The sequence below is a fragment of the Nicotiana tabacum genome, chromosome 22, assembly GCF_000715075.1.
Source record: "Nicotiana tabacum cultivar K326 chromosome 22, ASM71507v2, whole genome shotgun sequence".
NCBI lineage: Eukaryota > Viridiplantae > Streptophyta > Magnoliopsida > Solanales > Solanaceae > Nicotiana > Nicotiana tabacum.
Window position 1 is genome coordinate 36,903,499 of NC_134101.1, and position 19,400 is coordinate 36,922,898.

Here is a 19,400-nt window from a genome sequence, read left to right on the forward strand (position 1 = left end):
AGCGTCGTTGCGGGGCTGAGAAATGCATTCTGCTTCTTCGTTGTTGAATGACAAAGTGCCTTCGAGCACATAGTCTCGGGTTCATTTTTCCCTAGTGGTTGATACCTTAGTGTGTTTGAACATGGGTTCCTGTGGAACGTCGACCCCACCGACGATCATATGAATGACATATTGGGGGTCCTCCTGTTCACTTTTCCTGTTGGCGTCCCTTTCTCCGAAATGATTCTTAGCTCGATCGCTGAGGAACTCTCAAAGGTGGCCCTCGTTGAATAGACGGGCCACCTCCTCCCTTAATTGTCTGCAATCCTCGGTCTTATGACCATGTGTGCCATGATACTTGCACATCAAATTTGGGTTTCTTTGGGAAGGATCGGTCTGTTTGGGTCTGGGCCACCTAGTATCTTTGATCCTTCCGATTGCCGATACAATGCCCGATGCGTCGATGCTAAAGTTATATTCTGATAACTGAGGTGCCTCTACGGGATTGGCATACTTGTCGAAACCACGTTTGCTCATAAGTCCCCGAGAACTCTGTCCTTGATTACTTCTTCGATTGTTCCGGGCGGAATTGCATCCTGAACCATTGTTCCTTCGATCTGCGGTATATGGTTGATATCGGTCTCTGTTCGACCTTCGTTCCCTGTCGATGTCCCTATGGTTCTTAGGTGTCGACCTGTTTGGATGTACTGAACCGGAGAGGGCTCTTAGTTGATCGTCCTCGACCCTGATCTTCGACTGATATTGATTGTGCATATCTGCCCAGCTTACGGCCGGATACTCGATCAAACTTTGTTTTAATTGACGTGATGCTATCAAACTCCGCTCGTTCAACCCTTGGGTGAAAAGCCTGAACGGCCCAATCATTTGTGACCGGTGGCAATTCCATGCGTTCTATTTGAAATCGGGACACGAACTCTCTCAGCATTTCATTATCCCTTTGCCTTACTTTAAAAAGATCTGATTTCTTCGTTGCGACCTTTATGGCCCCTGCGTGTGCCTTTATGAAAGAATCTGCTAACATGGCGAATGAGTCGATGGAATTTGGTGGCAAGTTGAGATACCAAATCATTGCTCTCTTCGAAAGGATCTCTCCGAAGTTTTTCAACAGCACAGATTCGATTTTATCATATTCTAAATCGTTACCCTTTATAGCACACGTGTAAGAGGTGACGTGTTCGTTAGGGTCGGTCGTCCCATTATATTTAGAAATCTCGAGCATGCGAAATTTTTTGGGGATCAATTTTGTAGCTGCACTCGGGGGAAAAGGCTTTTATACGAATCTTTTGGAATCCAACCCTTTCAACACTGGTGGTGCCCCCGGGATCTGATCGATCCTTGAGTTATATGTTTCCACTTTTTTATTGTTTGCTTCGATCCGTTTTGTGAGTTCCTCGAGTATCTTAGCAATTTCGGGATTAGTCCCTGATTCTTGCTCATTTGACCTTACTTCTAGCTGGCTCCGTTCTGTGGGTGATTTCTCGGAGTGGACTGGGCTCTGGTCTGCTTGGTATCCGGGTTTGACTCTGCAGTTGAGCTATTGCTACATGTTGAGCTTGCAATATTTCAAAAATCATACGCAAGCTGATTCCGTTTTCCTCAACGTTATGGGTTTCTCGAGCTGCACATCGAGTACCACCATGAATTCTATTTTCAGGTTCAGAACGTAGGTTTGCCTCAATGGCCACATGCGAATTAACGTCTAATGGTACTTCGACTCGAGCTCCAATGGCGTCGACAAGTGGCATTCCAGCCCTAGGCGTCAAGTTGTTGTTCTCACCTTGAATGCCAACTTCGTTGTCGATATGTAAGGACATTTAATTGAGAACTCGTCGTTGCTAATCCGAAATCAAAGATACTTCCGAAAACAAGCGTAAGATGGTGTGTTTTTGCAGATTCGTATCAAATAATCACTATCATCCTTAGCCCCACGGTGGGCGCCAAACTATTTACCCGAAAAATAGATAGAATTGAATTTGTATGTAGTTCTAAGGGTATGTGGTATAACTTGACACAAATCGTAAGAGTAAATAAGAATATCGAATATTGACTGTAAGGATGAAAAATAAGCAAAGTTGAAAAGATGATGATTTATGGATTAAGCAAGATGAATCAATCTTATGAAGCTAAAAAAGGATAATTCTTCAATATGGGAGTGTATGATATCTGAGTTACAATGTATGCAAAATTTCCCCCTTTACAGAAATATAGTCATCCCTCTTATAGTGTAGGGATCCTACTTTAGATATAATTAAAAATACATAGTGGGGAACCCATGATAAATCAGTTTTTCCTTAATTCCCGCTGAGATTCTTTCCCTTAGTGCGGTTGTAACGGCTCTTGTCTACGAGCTCGATCTTGATCGGACTCAATATTGGTCGGTATTGGTCGGTTTTCAGTTTTAGAGCTCGATGCGAGTTTGAGCTCGATGTTGACTCGGGGCCCAGAATTAGGCCGGTATTGCTTGGCTTTTGGCCCTTAAGCTCGATTCCATCGCTTCTCATCATAGTTCGATTTGGACCCGAGCTCGATAATGTCTTCGAGCTCGGTATTTGACATGTCCCTGAAACTCGAAGCTCGTTTGTGCCTTCTTCGGATCCCATCTTGATATTATGAAGACTTTCTTCGGTGTATTATGTTCCCCTCTCGATCAGTCGTACGAATGTCGAAATCAATTTCGACCGTATACAATATTTATGTGACCCAATCAGATCAATTTTCTTCTAGACTAAATAATTTACTTTTTAAGAGTTCTCTACTATTATGCTCGGTTAAAATTATATACAACTCAGAGGAAAAGGGCGTAATAAGAAACAGGTTAATATGGAGGCTAGGACCCTTTATCTGTATTATTTATTATATAGGAGAACAAAAGGAATAAACAGAAATTTAATAGGTTAGCACCACTCGTCATACTTTCTGTTAGAAAGGAAAAAGTTAGAGTGACATAACCTGGTAATAAAGACAACGGCAAAGGGCTAAATATATCAATTTATTTTCGAAAATGGTCTAAGAATACCTATTATTATATTATTGGGTTATCTATACCTCTGCAGTCATATTTTGGGTTCAAATATACCCCTCATTTAAACGGAGGGACACGTATCATCGTCCTGTTGGTCAAATCTAAATATCTCCTAATTAATTAAAAAGACTCATTATCCATACCCGAAAAATAATTTTTTTTTGTAAAAACTGGAAAAAACTAAAAAAAACATTTTTACTAAAAACTGAAAAAAACGAAAATATTTTTTTTCCAGTTTTTACAAAAAACTGCTTTAAAAAAACTGAAAAATATTTACTAAAACAATATTTTTGTAAAAACTGAAGAAAAAAACTGAAAAGTAATTTTCTAAAGCAATTAAAAACTGAAAAAAACTGAAATATTTTTAACTAAAAACTGAAAAAAAATATATTTATTTTTTCAGTTTTTACAAAAACACTGCTTTAGAAATTTGCTTTTTAGTCTTTTTTTTTTTAATTTTTACAAAAATATTATTTTAGAAAATATTTTTCAGCTTTTTTTAAAGCATTTTTTTTGTAAAAGCTGCAAAAAATTTTTTTTTTTTTTCAGTTTTTAGTATAAAAAGTTTCAGTTTTTACAAAAAAGATTGCTTTAGAAAATTGATTTTCAGCTTTTTATTTTTCAGTTTTTTCAAAAATATTGTTTTAGAAAATATTTTTCAGTTTTTTCTAAAGCAGTTTTTTTTGTAAAAACTGGAAAAAAAATATTTTCTTTTTTTTTCAGTTTTTAGTAAAAATAATTTCAGTTTTTTCCAGTTTTTACAAAAAAAATTGCTTTAAAAAATTTCTTTTCGGATATGATTAATGAGTCTTTTTAATTAATTAGAAGATATTTATAATTGACCAACATGACGATGACACGTGTCCCTCCATTTAAATGAGAGGTATATTTGAACTCAAAGTATGACTGCAGGGGTGTAGATAACTCAATAGTATAACGAAGGGTATTCTTAGACCATTTTCGAAAATAGAAGGGTATATTTGACCCTTTGCCGTAAAAACAAATATCCTTTAAATTTTTTAGTTGGAGTACTTATTTTTCTTTAAAGATGAAAATATAACAGAAGGAAAGAGAGTAGGCCTAATGATCACTTGTATAAGGTTAGTAAACATATTGATGACAAGAATTGAACTTTAGTCTCTTTGTTTGAATTTAATAACGCTAATTCTGTTGACGGATTGGCTGTTGATTTTCTCTTCGACAAGAGTGAAGAATGTTATTATTCTAAAGTTTTGCTTAGAGTTATTTTATTTTCAAGTAAATTTCACTTTCCTTTAAACTTAATCCTGAACACAAAGTACCTCCAAATTTTTCCTTGCAGATAAACTCCCTAACCATGCTATTTTGGCGAAATACTAAAATATTCTATAGGCGATTACACAAAATAAGTAGTCTTCAACGTAGAGAGATGAATCTCTTAATTGTAGCTATAAACAAAAAAAGGACGAGGATGACAAAATTGTTTATGATTGCACAGAATAATTACAATTCTTCTCAAGAAAAATAAGGGACTTGAAATAAAAAGAAACTAAAACAAATTCCAAATAACATATAACTTATAAGTATATCTTTTTAATATAATTTGTACGGTGAAATTATATTCTTATCTTCTAATTAACTTTCTTTGTCTGCTAAAATTGCAAATGAAATAATCGTTTGTTTTCTTTATAAGGCATTTTCATCCTTTTGTCTCATTTTTTTTTCCAATGGTGCTAAAATTAAAGATGCTACCTCGTTAATTTTTCTTGTGCCGATGATCTATTAAAAATAAACTCTCTACATTCTTAAAATGGAGTAAAATTTACGTATGCACTATCCTCCCAAATTTCGGTTATAAGATTAAAAGGTATATGTTATTGTTGTAACTCTTAAATTCAGTATAATTTTGTTCAATCTGACATCATAACATTCTCAAAAGTTTGACCAAGGGATTTTTTCTCCATATTACAAATTATTAAAAAATTCATAGCGAAGGGATAAAGCGAAATTTGTCCTTTATCTACTCCAAATCCAACTTTGGGAGAGACTGCAATTACACTCTGTAGTCTGTACTCCCAATTCCAATTTCCATAAGCCTAAACAAAGCAAAGAGAAGGGAAAATATCTACTACTCTCTCTTTCTATTTCAACATTGTGTGTGTACATGATATTTGGTCGTCACTCTCACGCGGAATTGCTTTGTTTATTCAAATTATTCATTCAACTGACATCCATTTTATTTTCTGGACTCCCTCAACAGATTTCAATCTGTAGTAAGTCACTGATTTGGTGAGAAGTTAGAACTGTCCAGATCTTCAGAATCTATATCTTCTACTCACTTTCTTATCGTCTATATAATTTCTTGCTTCCTTCTTTTCTTTATTTATTCATTTCTTCTTGTTTCTTTCTGGATCAGATTTTGCAACTGAAGTTAGTTTCTACACTTTTTCGCCACATCTCATAACCCCAGTTACACTTTTTCTGTCTTCTCAGTAACAGACAAACCCACATATGAAAATCACTCTACAACCACAATTTTAGTTTCTCAATAATACAACAAAATTTCCCTTAACTTAATTGGTTCTTTAATATCCTTTTATTAGTCAGCTTTTTCATTCCAAAAATTGGATCTTTTTAGTTTTACAGAGAATGAATATGCAAAACCCATCAATATATTCAGAGATCAAGCCTCAATTTCCAGAACAAGAAATCTTGAAATGTCCTAGATGTGACTCAATTAACACAAAATTCTGTTACTATAACAATTACAACCTTTCTCAGCCACGTCACTTTTGTAAGAAGTGTAAAAGGTATTGGACTAAAGGAGGTACTTTACGAAACATTCCAGTTGGTGGCGCCTCTCGCAAAAACACTAAACGTTCTTCTACTTCTTCAAGTAGTAAACGCTCCTCAACGACGTCGTCTTCAGCAGCACATCCAAAGTCAGAGCCTTTTCCTATACCTAATGTTGCAGCTTTTGATCAGAATAGTTCAATTCACGGGCCTTTTAGTTCGCTTTTGACATCAAACGGGCCGGAGATTGGGAATTTGTTTGAAGCTTTGAATACCAATGGGTCCAATTCGGGCCTTGTCTCGGGCTCAGATGCAGCACCTCAAAGTGAGAATAACAATACAGATGAATATTTGTGCCCTGTTCAGAATAGTGAAGATTCTAGCTGTTGGAATGGTAGTAATGATTGGACTGATGATCTTGCTATTTACAGTGCTCCAGGTTCAAGCTTTCAGTAATTAGAAGTGCCTAAAGATGATCAGAACTTGATGCACTATTAGTAATTAAGAAAAGGCATTGATATTTTGCTTAGCATAAACAATTATGTCTCAATCCAGAATTAGTTGAGATAAGCTTATATGTTAGTATTTGCTTAGTGTTTTATTAATTTAAAACCTTTTTCCGTTGCATAATTTTTCGAAGTGTTGTTGCTGATTGCATATTAGTAGTAGTATGAGTATATTTTACCTCTGGAAATTAGGTGTCAGGCCCATAAACTAGCTTTGTTTGTGTAATGCTTAATTAATACGTACGTAGTTGTGTGTGATTTGAGACTTCATGTATGTGTTGTTCCGACGGAAGGTAAAGTTGTTTTCATTAGACACGTAGGTTACGTGTTCGAGCTTTGAAATCAGTCGTTAGGGTATGCTGTTTATACCACATGCACCCTCTTGGGATGCGGCTCTTTACCGAACCTGCATGAATGCGAGATGTTTCCTGAATCAGGATAGGCTGTCTACGTCATCTTGAAAGATAGTTTTTGATGTATCAATAACCGAGATTTGCCCTTAGCTCCAATAATGTAGGCAAATGCATACAGCGTATTAGGTGCAGTAAGTATGTAATGTGACAACCTTAAATAATGCTATAGATACATAGAGACAACTTTATCGTTATTTTAATGCTATAGATACATAGAGACAACTTTATCGTTATTTCAATGCTTGCCTTCGACTACGAAATGGATTATTGTCTAATAATAGTATACGCTACTCATGCGATACCAGATCTGTATATGTAGAACGATAAGTTACTTTTTTTCGGACAACCAATTCCTTTTCCGAGAGCAGGTCCAAATTAACACTCATTATCACTTACAAATTATGAGAAAATATCTACGTAAAAGTGGAATAAAAATTAAACATGAGATCTCTTAATTTCAGTACCTTCACCTTAACTTGGTAACTACCTCGTCAAAAATTCATCAATCGCAACTTTGAAGAGCATTTGAAGGTTTCGAGTAATTAACTTTCATGTTATACCCACAATATTTATTTCTCATTTCAAATAGTTGGATCGATACAAATGTTGTAATTAGGGGTGTACACAAACCGGGTTGGTTCGGTTTTTATCAGAACCAAACCAAACCAACTATATCGGTTTGGATTGGTTCGATTTTGTTGAGTTTTTCGGGGTTTTGTTACTTAAATATTATTTTAATCTTACTTTGTTAAATTTTTGATAAGTAAATATATGATTAGTAAAAATATAAAAAATTGACAAACATATTATCTATTAAAATATTCTTATGAAAGAATTTTCTTAGTAACACATAAGTAATAATTATTTTTTTAGTCATCTGACAATAATTTTTCATTGATATACACTTTCAAGATTAACCGAATTTGGTGATTAAACATAAAAATAAATATGATACCTAAATAATAATAATCACATCACTTCACCTTCGAAAAAGATATAAGAATTTAATAGATCTTAACATATGATATGAATATGGAAGAACAAAGAGATTGATGCATTTCAGTAACACTTGACGAGAAAGTGATCATACAACCCATTATTTAAGGTTAATAAATATGGAGCACTTCATATACTATTAAATATTAAATCCCGCAAGAGAATCCTAAATATTTCTAGATATTTTTAAAAAACAATTCTATATAAAATCTTAAAAGTATATATAAAAATTATATATTTATATGTTTGTTTGGTTCAGAATTTTTTACTCAATACCAAATCAAATCAAACCAAAACTAGTCGGGTTTTTTAATCGGTTTGATTTGGCTTTTCGGTTTGGTTAGATTTGGACACAGTTGTAATCATGACCGCTTTAATTTCTTCCTTGTTTTTTTTCTTGTTGTTTGTGTTTAAAATGAATCAACGAGATGACGGGGATAGTTTACGGGAAAAGACATTAGAGATCCCAAATTCAATACTCCATTAAAGAGTTCTATACTTGATGCAATGTCTTAGAAAGGCTAGACAGGACCCTAACTTTTGCCTTATTGATATATTCTATATTTATCTTTTTTGTCTCCCCTTTTTGGTATAGTGATAAAACTGAATCTACCATCCCAATGGTTGAATCGATCTTTCAAATTAACAAATCTTCTTTTACTGCAAACAGGAAATTGAGAAGCACATTCAATTATGTAGAAGCTTGATGTGGTAGTAGGTAGAGGGGTGGGGAAACCAACCTATTTGTGAGAATGTGATATGATGATTATCAGCTAAAATTGCCAAAACAAAGCAATTCGATCAAGAGTCTATCTTTTCAAATGGCCCGCAAACCATCATGTACAACTCCCATATATGGTCCACGCTAGGGAATTTATTTAGCAATTTTAGTTCAATATTTTTTATATATGTTATCCATAGGAGTTTTTCATATAAAGGTGTGTTAAATTCTCATGTCCCCGTATTAATTCCACCTTCTATATGTGATAGTTAATCTCATTATTTTAGTGTGAACGTTGTCTCGGAATTAATTAATATCCCAAACCAAACATGAAATAAATATTATTCTTATCCTTTGGACCGTGTCGATGACAAAAGCTGGATATAGATTTCAGTTACGAATGACTAATGATTCATGACGTCTTGGAATGGATGTGTTACCAAATGGTCTAACATTAGCTACTGAATCCTTGACTTCACCCTCGTACGTAGTGTGGTGTTTAGTCTTTGTTTGCCACCCAAATTTGCAGCCTTCATCTGACTTTAGCTTCTGATGCCAATAAATGTGGTCAATTTCTAAGGTGGGGGTTTCATCAAATTGTTTCTCATTTTGAAGAAATCAGTGATCTCTTTTGCGACTGGTAGGCTAATTGGGTTGACTTTCAGCTCTTGAGGAGATCAGAACAGGATATGTCGTTGCGCCAAAGCTGTATACCACCAATAAGTTATAAGTGGTCACAACTCGTTTATGGTGTACTACTACGCATTTGGAACAAAAGCTTCGTTACATCCGTATAACTTAAATTTTACCTCTTTTTTTTTTGTGACCTACTACGAAATTTTCAAGGTTTGTACAACAAGGCTATAGTAGAGATAGAATTTAAATTATATTCACCGTCGGTGTAAGAAATTATATATACTATCAGTTTACACACAAGATATTTACAGAAAATACGGATTTGTAATCTTGAAAATAAGATAAATTATTTATCATCATATTTAAAATGACATTTTTTTTTTTTTACACTGACGGTATATATATAATTTAAATTCATAAGATACGCCTCAAACTTGAAGGGGACGAAAGTAGAAATTCTCTTGCTTGAACTTTTTAATACCTGAGAAGGGAGAAAATTACATGATTAAAAAGGCTTTTATCAAAGTAAAGTAATATGTAGTAAATGTTCCCATTTTGTGAACAAGAAGATCAAGTCGGCTGGTGGGAGAAATTACAGAATGCAATCCATTTAATTTGAAAACCTCACGGTCCTCACTACTAACTAGTGGAGGTACTAGAGGAGGAAATGGAGGGGTTTATCTAGTTTTTGCCTCTCATTATTACTCAAGGTTGACACTGATTATGTTCCCATTTATGCCAAAGAGAATTTATGACTCAAGGGACCAATGTTATTGCCGCGTTGCTTCCAATTACTCGTCCCTATCACTTAGCTAAGAAGCAATTGCCACAATCCTCTAGTCTTTTATTTAAAGTGAAATGTTTTTTTATTTTTCAATGATTCGGTCTTCTTTCAAATTAATTCATTTAACACTGCGCGCTATAGTGACTCATAATTTTAGATAAATGAAATAAGATATATATCGATATACATTGAGACGTGTGTTCACCAAAATTTGAAAGTTCAATAAACTTGGAATGTGTATAGTCACCCAAAGTCATTCCTCTTTCGATTCAAAACAAACTATTTTTTTTCTGAACAAACTTCTTGTGCAAATTTGTAGAAAATTTTCTTGATTTCATCCATTAATGTTAAGTGAGAATGAAAAAATTTGTCAACTTCGAAAACGGGCCACGAGAATTCAGTTTCATGGTTGATCCATTCCTTTAGATATTTATTTATGCCAATTGCTCTAAACTTTTCTGGTGTGGAGAGAGAGAGAATGAGGAGATATGGAGCAGAGATACGAAGAGAGACACACATAGGGAAGACAGTCTAACCTATTTTTTTAATACAAAATTAATTTTTTAAATTAAAATATAAATACGGGCCATAAGATGCCAATAACAATAAGTTGTATTTTATTATGCCATTTATTAGGTTATGTTGTCAAACAAGGCCAAAACCCCTTTACAAATTATCTGAATTAATATTGAACTTTTATGCACCGATCGATTGCCCCCTTCCCCCTAGACACGAGTAATGCGATAGAAGGAAATGAACTTGAACATACCCTAATGGATACAATAGTTTTATATAGCCAATCTAACTATCTGAGATCGAGATGTAGTTGATATATAAGTCTATCTAAATAGCCTATCGTACATACCTTGAAACGGAAAAGGTCCAAATATGTTCTTGTACTATACAAAATTGAGCACATTTATCCTTTGTTAATACTTTAGCTCAAGAATGCCATTCCCATCATATAGTTGGTCCATATATTCCCTTAGAGTCACACAGTTGGCCCATATATGCCCTTTTCGAAACGGAATCCACCCAAACTAATTAGCTCTTTCGTTAATTGTATTAAAATATATTACAAATACTATTTCTTTTTTATTAGTACATATTTTTACCTTTCTCTTTTCTTTCTCCCTTTTTCTTTTCTTCTCTTTTTTTTTTTCCTTTTTTCTTTCTCCCTTATCCGATTTTCTCCATTGTTGATGTCTTCTTCATTTTCGTTACCAATTTCACTTCACAAAACTCATGAATTCCAATTACTAAGAAAATTCTCCCATAAGGTAATCAAGTTCCAATTTCACTGGCCCTCTAAATAAACGAAATTAAATTGTTCCAAAAATTATGGTTTAAACTTTAAAATAATAAAAACATCTCAATCTTTAACAGTACTCAAAAGACAAAAATATTTAAATTATTTCCAGAAAGATAATTTAATGATTAAAAGCCTAGAGGGTAAGTTCTAGTGTTATAAATTTGAGTTGTTAGTCTTTTTTCATCTTTTTTCAGGTGGACATTTTCTATTTTTTTATTAACTATGTAAATTAGGGGTGTACATGGACCGGGTTGGTTCGATTTTTATCAAAACCAAACCAAACCAATTATATCGATTTGGATTGGTTCGGTTTTGTTGGATTTTTCGGATTTTTTGTTACATAAATATTATTTCAATTTTACTTTGTTAAAAATTTTATAACTAAATATATGTTCAGTAAAAATTAAAAAATTGACAAACATATGATCTATTAAAATATTCTTATAGGAGAATTTTCTTAGTAATTGAAATTCATGAGTTTTGTCAAGTGAAATTGGTGACGAAAATGGAGAAGACATCAACAGTGGAGAAAATCGGATAAGGGAGAAAGAAAAAGGGAAAAAAGGAGAACAAAAGAAAAAAGAAGAAAGAAAAGAGAAAGGTAAAGAAAAAAAATGTACTAATAAAAAGAAAATAGTGCTTGTAATACATTTTAATACCATTAACGAAAGAGTTAATTAGTTTGGGTGGATTTCGTTTCGAAAAAGGGCATATATGGGCCAACTGTGTGACTCTAAGGGCATATATGGACCAACTATGTGACAGTGAGGGCATTCTTGAGCTAAAGCATTAACGAAGGACAAATGTGCTCAATTTCATATAGTACAAGGGCATATTTGGATATTTTCATCCTTAAAATTAAGCTAATTATCTGGGTACGCATTTTTGAGCTCAATGGTATTGTAGGGTGCGGGCTCAATCCATTTCACTTCTAGGATTTGGCCCTACTAAATCCGTAAAAATAGCACGGGCTAGCCAGTTTTCGGACTGGTCATTCAAAAATAGTCAGCGTTTACAAAGTCATTGAAAAATAGCCACTATTTAGCTGCAATACAGAAAGTTCCAGCATAATATACTGGAGATCGGTGCACCTGTGTATGAACTTCCAGCATATTATGCTGGACCAATATATTATACTGGAACTCTTGTATATTATGCTGGAGTTCCAATATACTTACGTTGGAGTTCCAGTATACTTATGATGGAGTATTTTCTGGATTTAGAACAGTGTTTTCGTTCAAATTTATCTTTACATGAAAAGTGGCTAAATTTCGATTACTTTTGAAACTATGGCTATTTTTGAATGACCGCTTGTAAATCTGGCTATTTTTGAATTTCTCCCACTAAATCCGAGTGATAGTCCAGGGCTCGGACTGATAAAAAAGATCATGTTAGGGAGCAGATCCCCTTTAAATGGGCCTTATGCGGCACGAATTCGAATATAATCAAGATTCAATATAGGTGTCGGACACCATGTGAGAAATCAAAAAAGAAAACAAATACTACTACTGCCCAATTATAATTTCAAGCTATGTTTTTAGCTCTAAAGTAAGTAAATTTCATTGTATAATCAAGGCACGACCAACATCCACAGTTTGGGCTCGTTATTTGATCATTAAACTAAGAACAGTATATGTTAAAAGCTATTGTCACTTCTAGCCCTATGGGAAAAATTAATGACAATTGGAAGCCACAAATTACAATATATATTTTATAGTCCAAAACTAATTTTAGAGGCTAACCACCGAAATTGACAAACCCATTTATCACAGAAACACAACGGGAGATGGCTTCTAAGATGACTTTTAATTTATTCAAAGGGAATCATTTATTATTTTATTCTTTTTTGGCTTTTATGCTATTTAGATATTAATATTTTATACATACTTGTGGGGAATATAAAAATAAAACTCATGTCATAAATGTTACTTTTTGCCTTTCCTATATGAGTTCAATATGTGCCCATACTGTAAGTGAAATAAGTTATTAAAATTTTAAAAAGCAAAATACTCCAAAAATAGAAGTTACGTGTATTTTGAAGGAAGGATTCAATTTTAGCATTATTTTAATTTATTTATATTTATATTAGGTTGGGTCATTCCTATTTTAACTTGGTTGTTATTTTTTAGACTGAAAAATAAAAAAAAATGCTATCGAAAAGTTGTATTTTTCGGTCATTATGTTTTTTTTGTGAGTTGCTAAGAGCTTTTATGATTTTTAGGTGAGAAAATATAGTTGTATGACTTTGATAAAATAAAAATCATAATTATATGACAATTTGTGAAATCTACCCTTCACTATCACGAGCATGCCCTCTTTCCATATATATATATATATATATATATATATATATATATATATATATAAGCATGTCCAAGGTAAAAATCTTTTATGTAAAAAAATAAAATAATAAGAGCTGTCAATCGCTAAAATGCAAGTGTGGCGTTTGGTGTCATTTTCTTTCAAGAAATGCCCTAAATAGGAGAGTCAAGTATGAAAATAACATACATTAAATTAGTTAAACTCTGTGGTGGAGCATCAACGTGTGCAAAACATGGTTGCATCATTAATTTGAAAAATGCATAGTCTTCACTATACAAAATAGACTATCAATACACAAAAAATATACTAAATAGACTGTCACTATACAATTCATATACAATAAACTGTCACTATAGAAAATAAACTGTCACTATACAAAAAATATACAAAATAGACTGTCACTGTACAATTTATATACAATAGACTGTCACTATACAAAATATATACAAAATAGACTGTCATTATACAAAAAAATATACTAAGTAGACTGTCACTATACAAAAAATATACTAAATAGACTGTCACTATACAATTTATATACAATAGACTATCACTATACAAAATATATACAAAATAGACTGTCACTATACAAAAGTTATACAAAATAGACTGTCACTATATAAAAAATATACAAAATAAATATTTCGGACTATTAAATATAAGGTGTTTGGGCCAGAGGGACATTTCGGATCAATAAAAAAAAATATGGGCTATTAAAATTTTGAGGGGCTATAGAGGGTCATTTTCTGTCAATTACATCAAAAATTGTTGAAAGTGAATACAAAAATTTACACAAACAACACATATGACATATGCGTTTCATGAAAGGACGTTGGTAAATAATTTATTTCCTCCGATTAATTTTACTTGTCAATTATACTAAAAATATATTTTTACTTTTACTTATCAAATTTAGCCAATCAAGAGAAAACTTATCTTTTTTCTTGTTTCATCCTTATAATTAACTACTCATTTTCTAAATCATCTCAGACTTCTTAAATGCTATCATTTTTATTATAGGTGTTATGGTAAAATATGCACTTCATTCATCATTTATTAAGGAGCATGCGAAAGTCCATTATAGGCAAGTAAAAACGAACGGATGAATTATATAATTGCAAGCCATAACTCGTGAATTAACAGTGGACATAATAAATGCAGCCAACTTATTTCATTCCTTACAAAATGAACATTTCAATAATTACTTAATTTGTTGTAAAAATTTTATGTGGCGTGAAGTTTTACTCCATCCAGTGAATTTGTACCTATTTTAAAAAAAATTTAACCGATACACAATTTTTGGCTAACTTTAGATACATATACTTTTTTGTTCTTCTTTAATGTTGTTTTCTTCTTCTTTCTGCTTAGAGTTTCTTCTTCTTCTTCTTCTTCTTTTTCTTCTTCTTCTTCTTAGTTGCAAAATGAGTTTATTAAATTTGTTGTTGTTTTGACAATTTGATGATTGAGATTTGTTCTTTATGATATTTGAAAATTATGTTTCAAATTTGAGTTCATTTGGAGTAGGTTTGGGCATTGAATCGTGTACTTCGTTTATATTTCATAACTTAAGATTTGAAATCTGAAGTTGCATTCAGTAGATTGAACTACTTAAAATTCGAATTTCTGAAGTTCCATTTGAAAGATAGAAGAACTTTAGATTTGATTTCTGAAGTTACATTGAAGAGATTGAACTATTTCAGATTCGAATTTTAAAAGTTACATGTGAAGGATAAAAGAACTTCAAATTTGATTTCTAAAGTTGCAGTAAAAAGAATGAACTACTTCAGATCCGAACGGGTATACTATACAAAATTATATACAATACCGGTATAACTTCAATAGCGATCCCAAAAATGAGTATACATGAAAATGCCCCTAATTTGTTGGCCACCAATACATTGGACTCGTGCATTATGGTTAATGGTTTCGGAAGTAAGCTGTCCAAATGAGGTCTACCTCATTAGTCTCTCTAATAACCATTTATTTTGATGGGTTTATTCTATAAGTTTAAGTAATATATATAATAAAAAAATTGTACTTACAGTAGGGCTGTCTAAGGGTAGGGGTATTACCTGTACCCATACCGGTCCATACCGGTATCGGTACTGGACAGTACCGCTCCGATTGGAGGTAGGGGTGAGGGATTTGGGTGAAGGGTAATTGTAGGGTACCCAAAATAATACCCTTCGTACCGGTCCGGCAAGTACCCTTAAGGTACGGTATTGATACCGAACCGGTACCCAACGTTTTTTTTAAAAATTTAAATCTGGCTTGTCCGGATTTATATACATCTTCTCGTGATAAATCTTCTATGACTTCTTGTTCATCCTAACAACAAAAAAGGATCTTGTTGATGAAATAAATGATATGCTCATGACTCAATTATATGGTCATTGCCAGAACAAATTGCTTTATTCCTTGTTTTGGGATCTAGTGACAGCAGCAGACGCTGGAACTTAACTGATACAGAGCGATTGTGTATTGAAAATTAGAAACTCCAGAAAATATAATAACCATAACTTCTAACCATAACAAGTTTATGTTTATTTTGTGATTGTTTGGTTTAGAAGCAAGTTGATTGAAATGTATGGATCATAATGTAGGGGATTATTAATTATTGTTTGCTTAGTTCTAGTAAGAATTATTATACAATTTATATTTTAAATATGTTTATTTTTTAATAGAATAAAATATTGTACATGAAGTATCAATTTGTTATTTAATTATTTTAATTTATGTATTGCTAATCTACGTATTCTTGTTTCATAATTTATCATGTATAAAATAATAAATAAATTCCTGAATAAGTTATACATTTATTAGCTATGTCGAGAAGAAGAAGGGGAACCGAACGGTATACTGTTATAAAATATAGCTCAAAGTAACAAAGGAAAAACAAGTTAAGAGATATAGACAGAAATAGAGGAGAGATTCTTATTTCTTCTTCAATTGTGTATATCTTTGCATCTATTACAAGGCCTTTCTATATGAATGAAAAGTGAAGAAATATGTCATTGAATATGTCATTAAGCATTTGAGATCATGGAGAAAGATCATGGGGAAGGTTATGGAGTTACAATCATAACTCTATAATTATTAAAGTATTGGGAGTTATGGAGATAATGGAGAAGAGTAGACATCCACCATAATTTAATTTTCTTATAACACTCCCCCTTGGATGTCCACAAATAATGTGACTCGTTAAAACCTGTAACTACTCGACTTGTCGTTTTAAGAATTTACGTTCCGTTTGGTGGCTTAAGGTCTCGAGCAGTTTTGAAATGTGTATTATGACTTGCGAGGGTGGTCAAGTTTGGTTTTCAGATGATTCAGGATTTAATTGAAAGAACAATTCTTGTTTTGGAAGCTTAAGTTGAAATAAATAACAGGATGGTGAATTATGTGTAAACAAACCCGAAATAGAGTTTTGATGATTCCAATAGTTCTGTATGGTGATTTTGGACTTAGAAGTGTGTCCGAAAATTTTTTTGAAAGTCCGTAGTGAAATTTTGCTTGAAATGGACTTAAAACCACTGCTGGAATTTTTGCTTCTGGTATTTTCGCACCTGCCAAGGTTTGATCGTAGGTGTGAAGCCGCATGTGCGCACCAACTATCGCAGAAGTGAGCTTTCCGTAGAAGCAGAGAGAGCCTCGCAAATGTGAGCCCACAAAAGCGGCTCCAGTGGAGGCTTGGCGAAACCGCAGAAGCGGCTAAGTGAGTCGTAGGTGTGGAACCCCCGGACAATATATATTTCGAATGCGTTCCGAGTTTTGTCATTTTTGGACCTTTTAACACGGTTTTATCCAATTTTCAGAGAGAATTCATGGGAAAACTTGAGGTAAGTCACTTGTGATCATTTCTACTCCATAATATTGAATTATCATCGAATAATCCGACTAGATTACGTATTTTTTAGGTGTAAATCGGGAATTTGAACCTAGGGATTTGAAAATAAGATTTGAGTTGGCTTGGACTAGAAATAGATTATTTGGGCTTGATTCTAGGAGAATAATTGAGCTACTATTAAAATAATAAAGTAATTAGGAGTGATAATGAATAAATAAAATAAGATACAAGAAGTCTAAAAATAAACTGTAAATGCTTATATTTTTTAAAGTTGTTAATACGTAGTAAAAATAATTATAGAAAAGTAAATAATAATTATAATAATAATAATAATAATATAGTTATAGAACATGTAATAATACATAAAAATGATATGAATATTATTATGACTCTTAAATAAAATAGTAGCTCATTAGAATAATACGGAGTAAGGATGGATAAAATTGGGTGTCAACAGTTGCCCCTCTTTCGTCCGAGAATGATGAAAGAGTTGTTGGGCAAAGAAATTGACGTAATAGCCAATTTTGTCCGACTGATGAGATAGTTGTGTAAGAACAAAAGGGAATAAGAGTTTTGAAAAATATTGTGGTCGAACTCCGATTTGTGAGTTGCTTACATATCTCGGATTTAACGAGAATCAGGCCGTGTGTAGCTCTAGATTAGGGAAGGACATGAATCCCTAAAAATTGGCCCCAATATTGAATTATGATGATACTGGATATTATAATAGTATAGAAATAGAAAGGTATATGGTAAAAATAGGATTGGGAAGTAATGTGATCCTAAGTAAGATAGAGATGGTTGCAAAAATTAAGGAAAGAGAAGTAAGCGGTGAAAAATAAATATTATGAAGAGGATATATACTCACTTACTACTTGAAGGAGATGTTAACTCTAGAAAATTACTCCACTCAAGTTGCAGTGGCATTGGAATTGAGCAAAAATCGAAAATGGAGAGATACTGGACGCAAAAATTGCTCCAGTTTGATAACAAGACTTGTTGTGATCTTTCGTGCCTTGTACGTACAAACTTCAAGTATTGCTATAAAAGATAATTAGTATGTAAGCACATGTAAGCATTGATACGATGAATGTAATTTACTAAAAATATTTAAACATGATGCAAATTCCCTTTAGACCATGAAAGGTGCTTTCGGACTATGAGAATGATGTCCTTAGACTATAATGTCTTGGGCCATGGAGCGTAAAGTAAGGGATTCGCAGACCATGAAATGGTATTCTTAGGCCATGAAGATGGAGCCTTTGAACTATGACGTCTTTAAATAATGATGTGCAAATTTGGATCCTTAGGCCATGGAATGGTGTCCTTGGCCATGAAAATGGTGCCTTTAGACCATGACATCTTTGGATAATTTGGCGATTTTTCAGCCGATGCGGATGCAATATGAGGCGATCTTTCAACCGATGCGGATGCAGTATGAGGCGAGAATGATGCAAATTCCCTTTAGACCATGAAAGGTGCCTTCGGACTATGAAAATGATGTCCTTAGACTATGATGTCTTGGGCCATGGAGGGTAAAGTAAGGGATTCGCAGGCCATGAAATGGTGTTCTTAGGCCATGAAGATGAAACCTTTGAACTATGACGCCTTTGAATAATGATGTGCAAATTCGGATCCTTAGGCTATGAAATAGTGTCCTTGGCTATAAAAATGGTGCCTTTAGATTATGACGCCTTTGGATAATTTAGCGATCTTTCAGCCCATACAAATGCAGTATGAGGCGATCTTTCAGCCGATGTGGATGCAGTATGAGGCGATCTTTCAGCCGATGCGGATTTAGTATGAGGCGATCTTTCAGCCGATGTAGATGCAGTATGAGGTGATCTTTCAGCCATGCAATGCAGTATGAGGTGATCTTTCACCATGCAATGCAGTATGAGGCGATCTTTCAGCCATCCAATGCAGTATGAGGCGATCTTTTAACCATGTGATGCAGTATGAGGCAATCGTTCAGCCATGTAATACAGTATGAGGAGATCTTTCAGCCATGCAATGCAGTATGGGGCGATCTTTCAGCCATGCAATGCAGTATGGGGCGATCGTTCAGC

General features: G+C 33.5%; 1 protein-coding gene across 1 annotated transcript; it reads left to right on the forward strand.

The window, feature by feature from the left end:
- Positions 1-5,503: 5,503 nt before the first annotated feature.
- Positions 5,504-6,421, forward strand: LOC107764028 (dof zinc finger protein DOF5.8-like). The gene has a single exon (XM_016582557.2). The coding sequence runs from the start codon at positions 5,651-5,653 to the stop codon at positions 6,248-6,250; it is 600 nt and encodes a 199-aa protein (XP_016438043.1). The 5' UTR covers positions 5,504-5,650; the 3' UTR covers positions 6,251-6,421.
- Positions 6,422-19,400: the final 12,979 nt, after the last annotated feature.

Coding starts and splice junctions, on each gene's coding strand:
- LOC107764028 (XM_016582557.2), top strand. CDS start 5,651: ATGAATATGCAAAACCCATCAATATATTCAGAGATCAAGCCTCAATTT.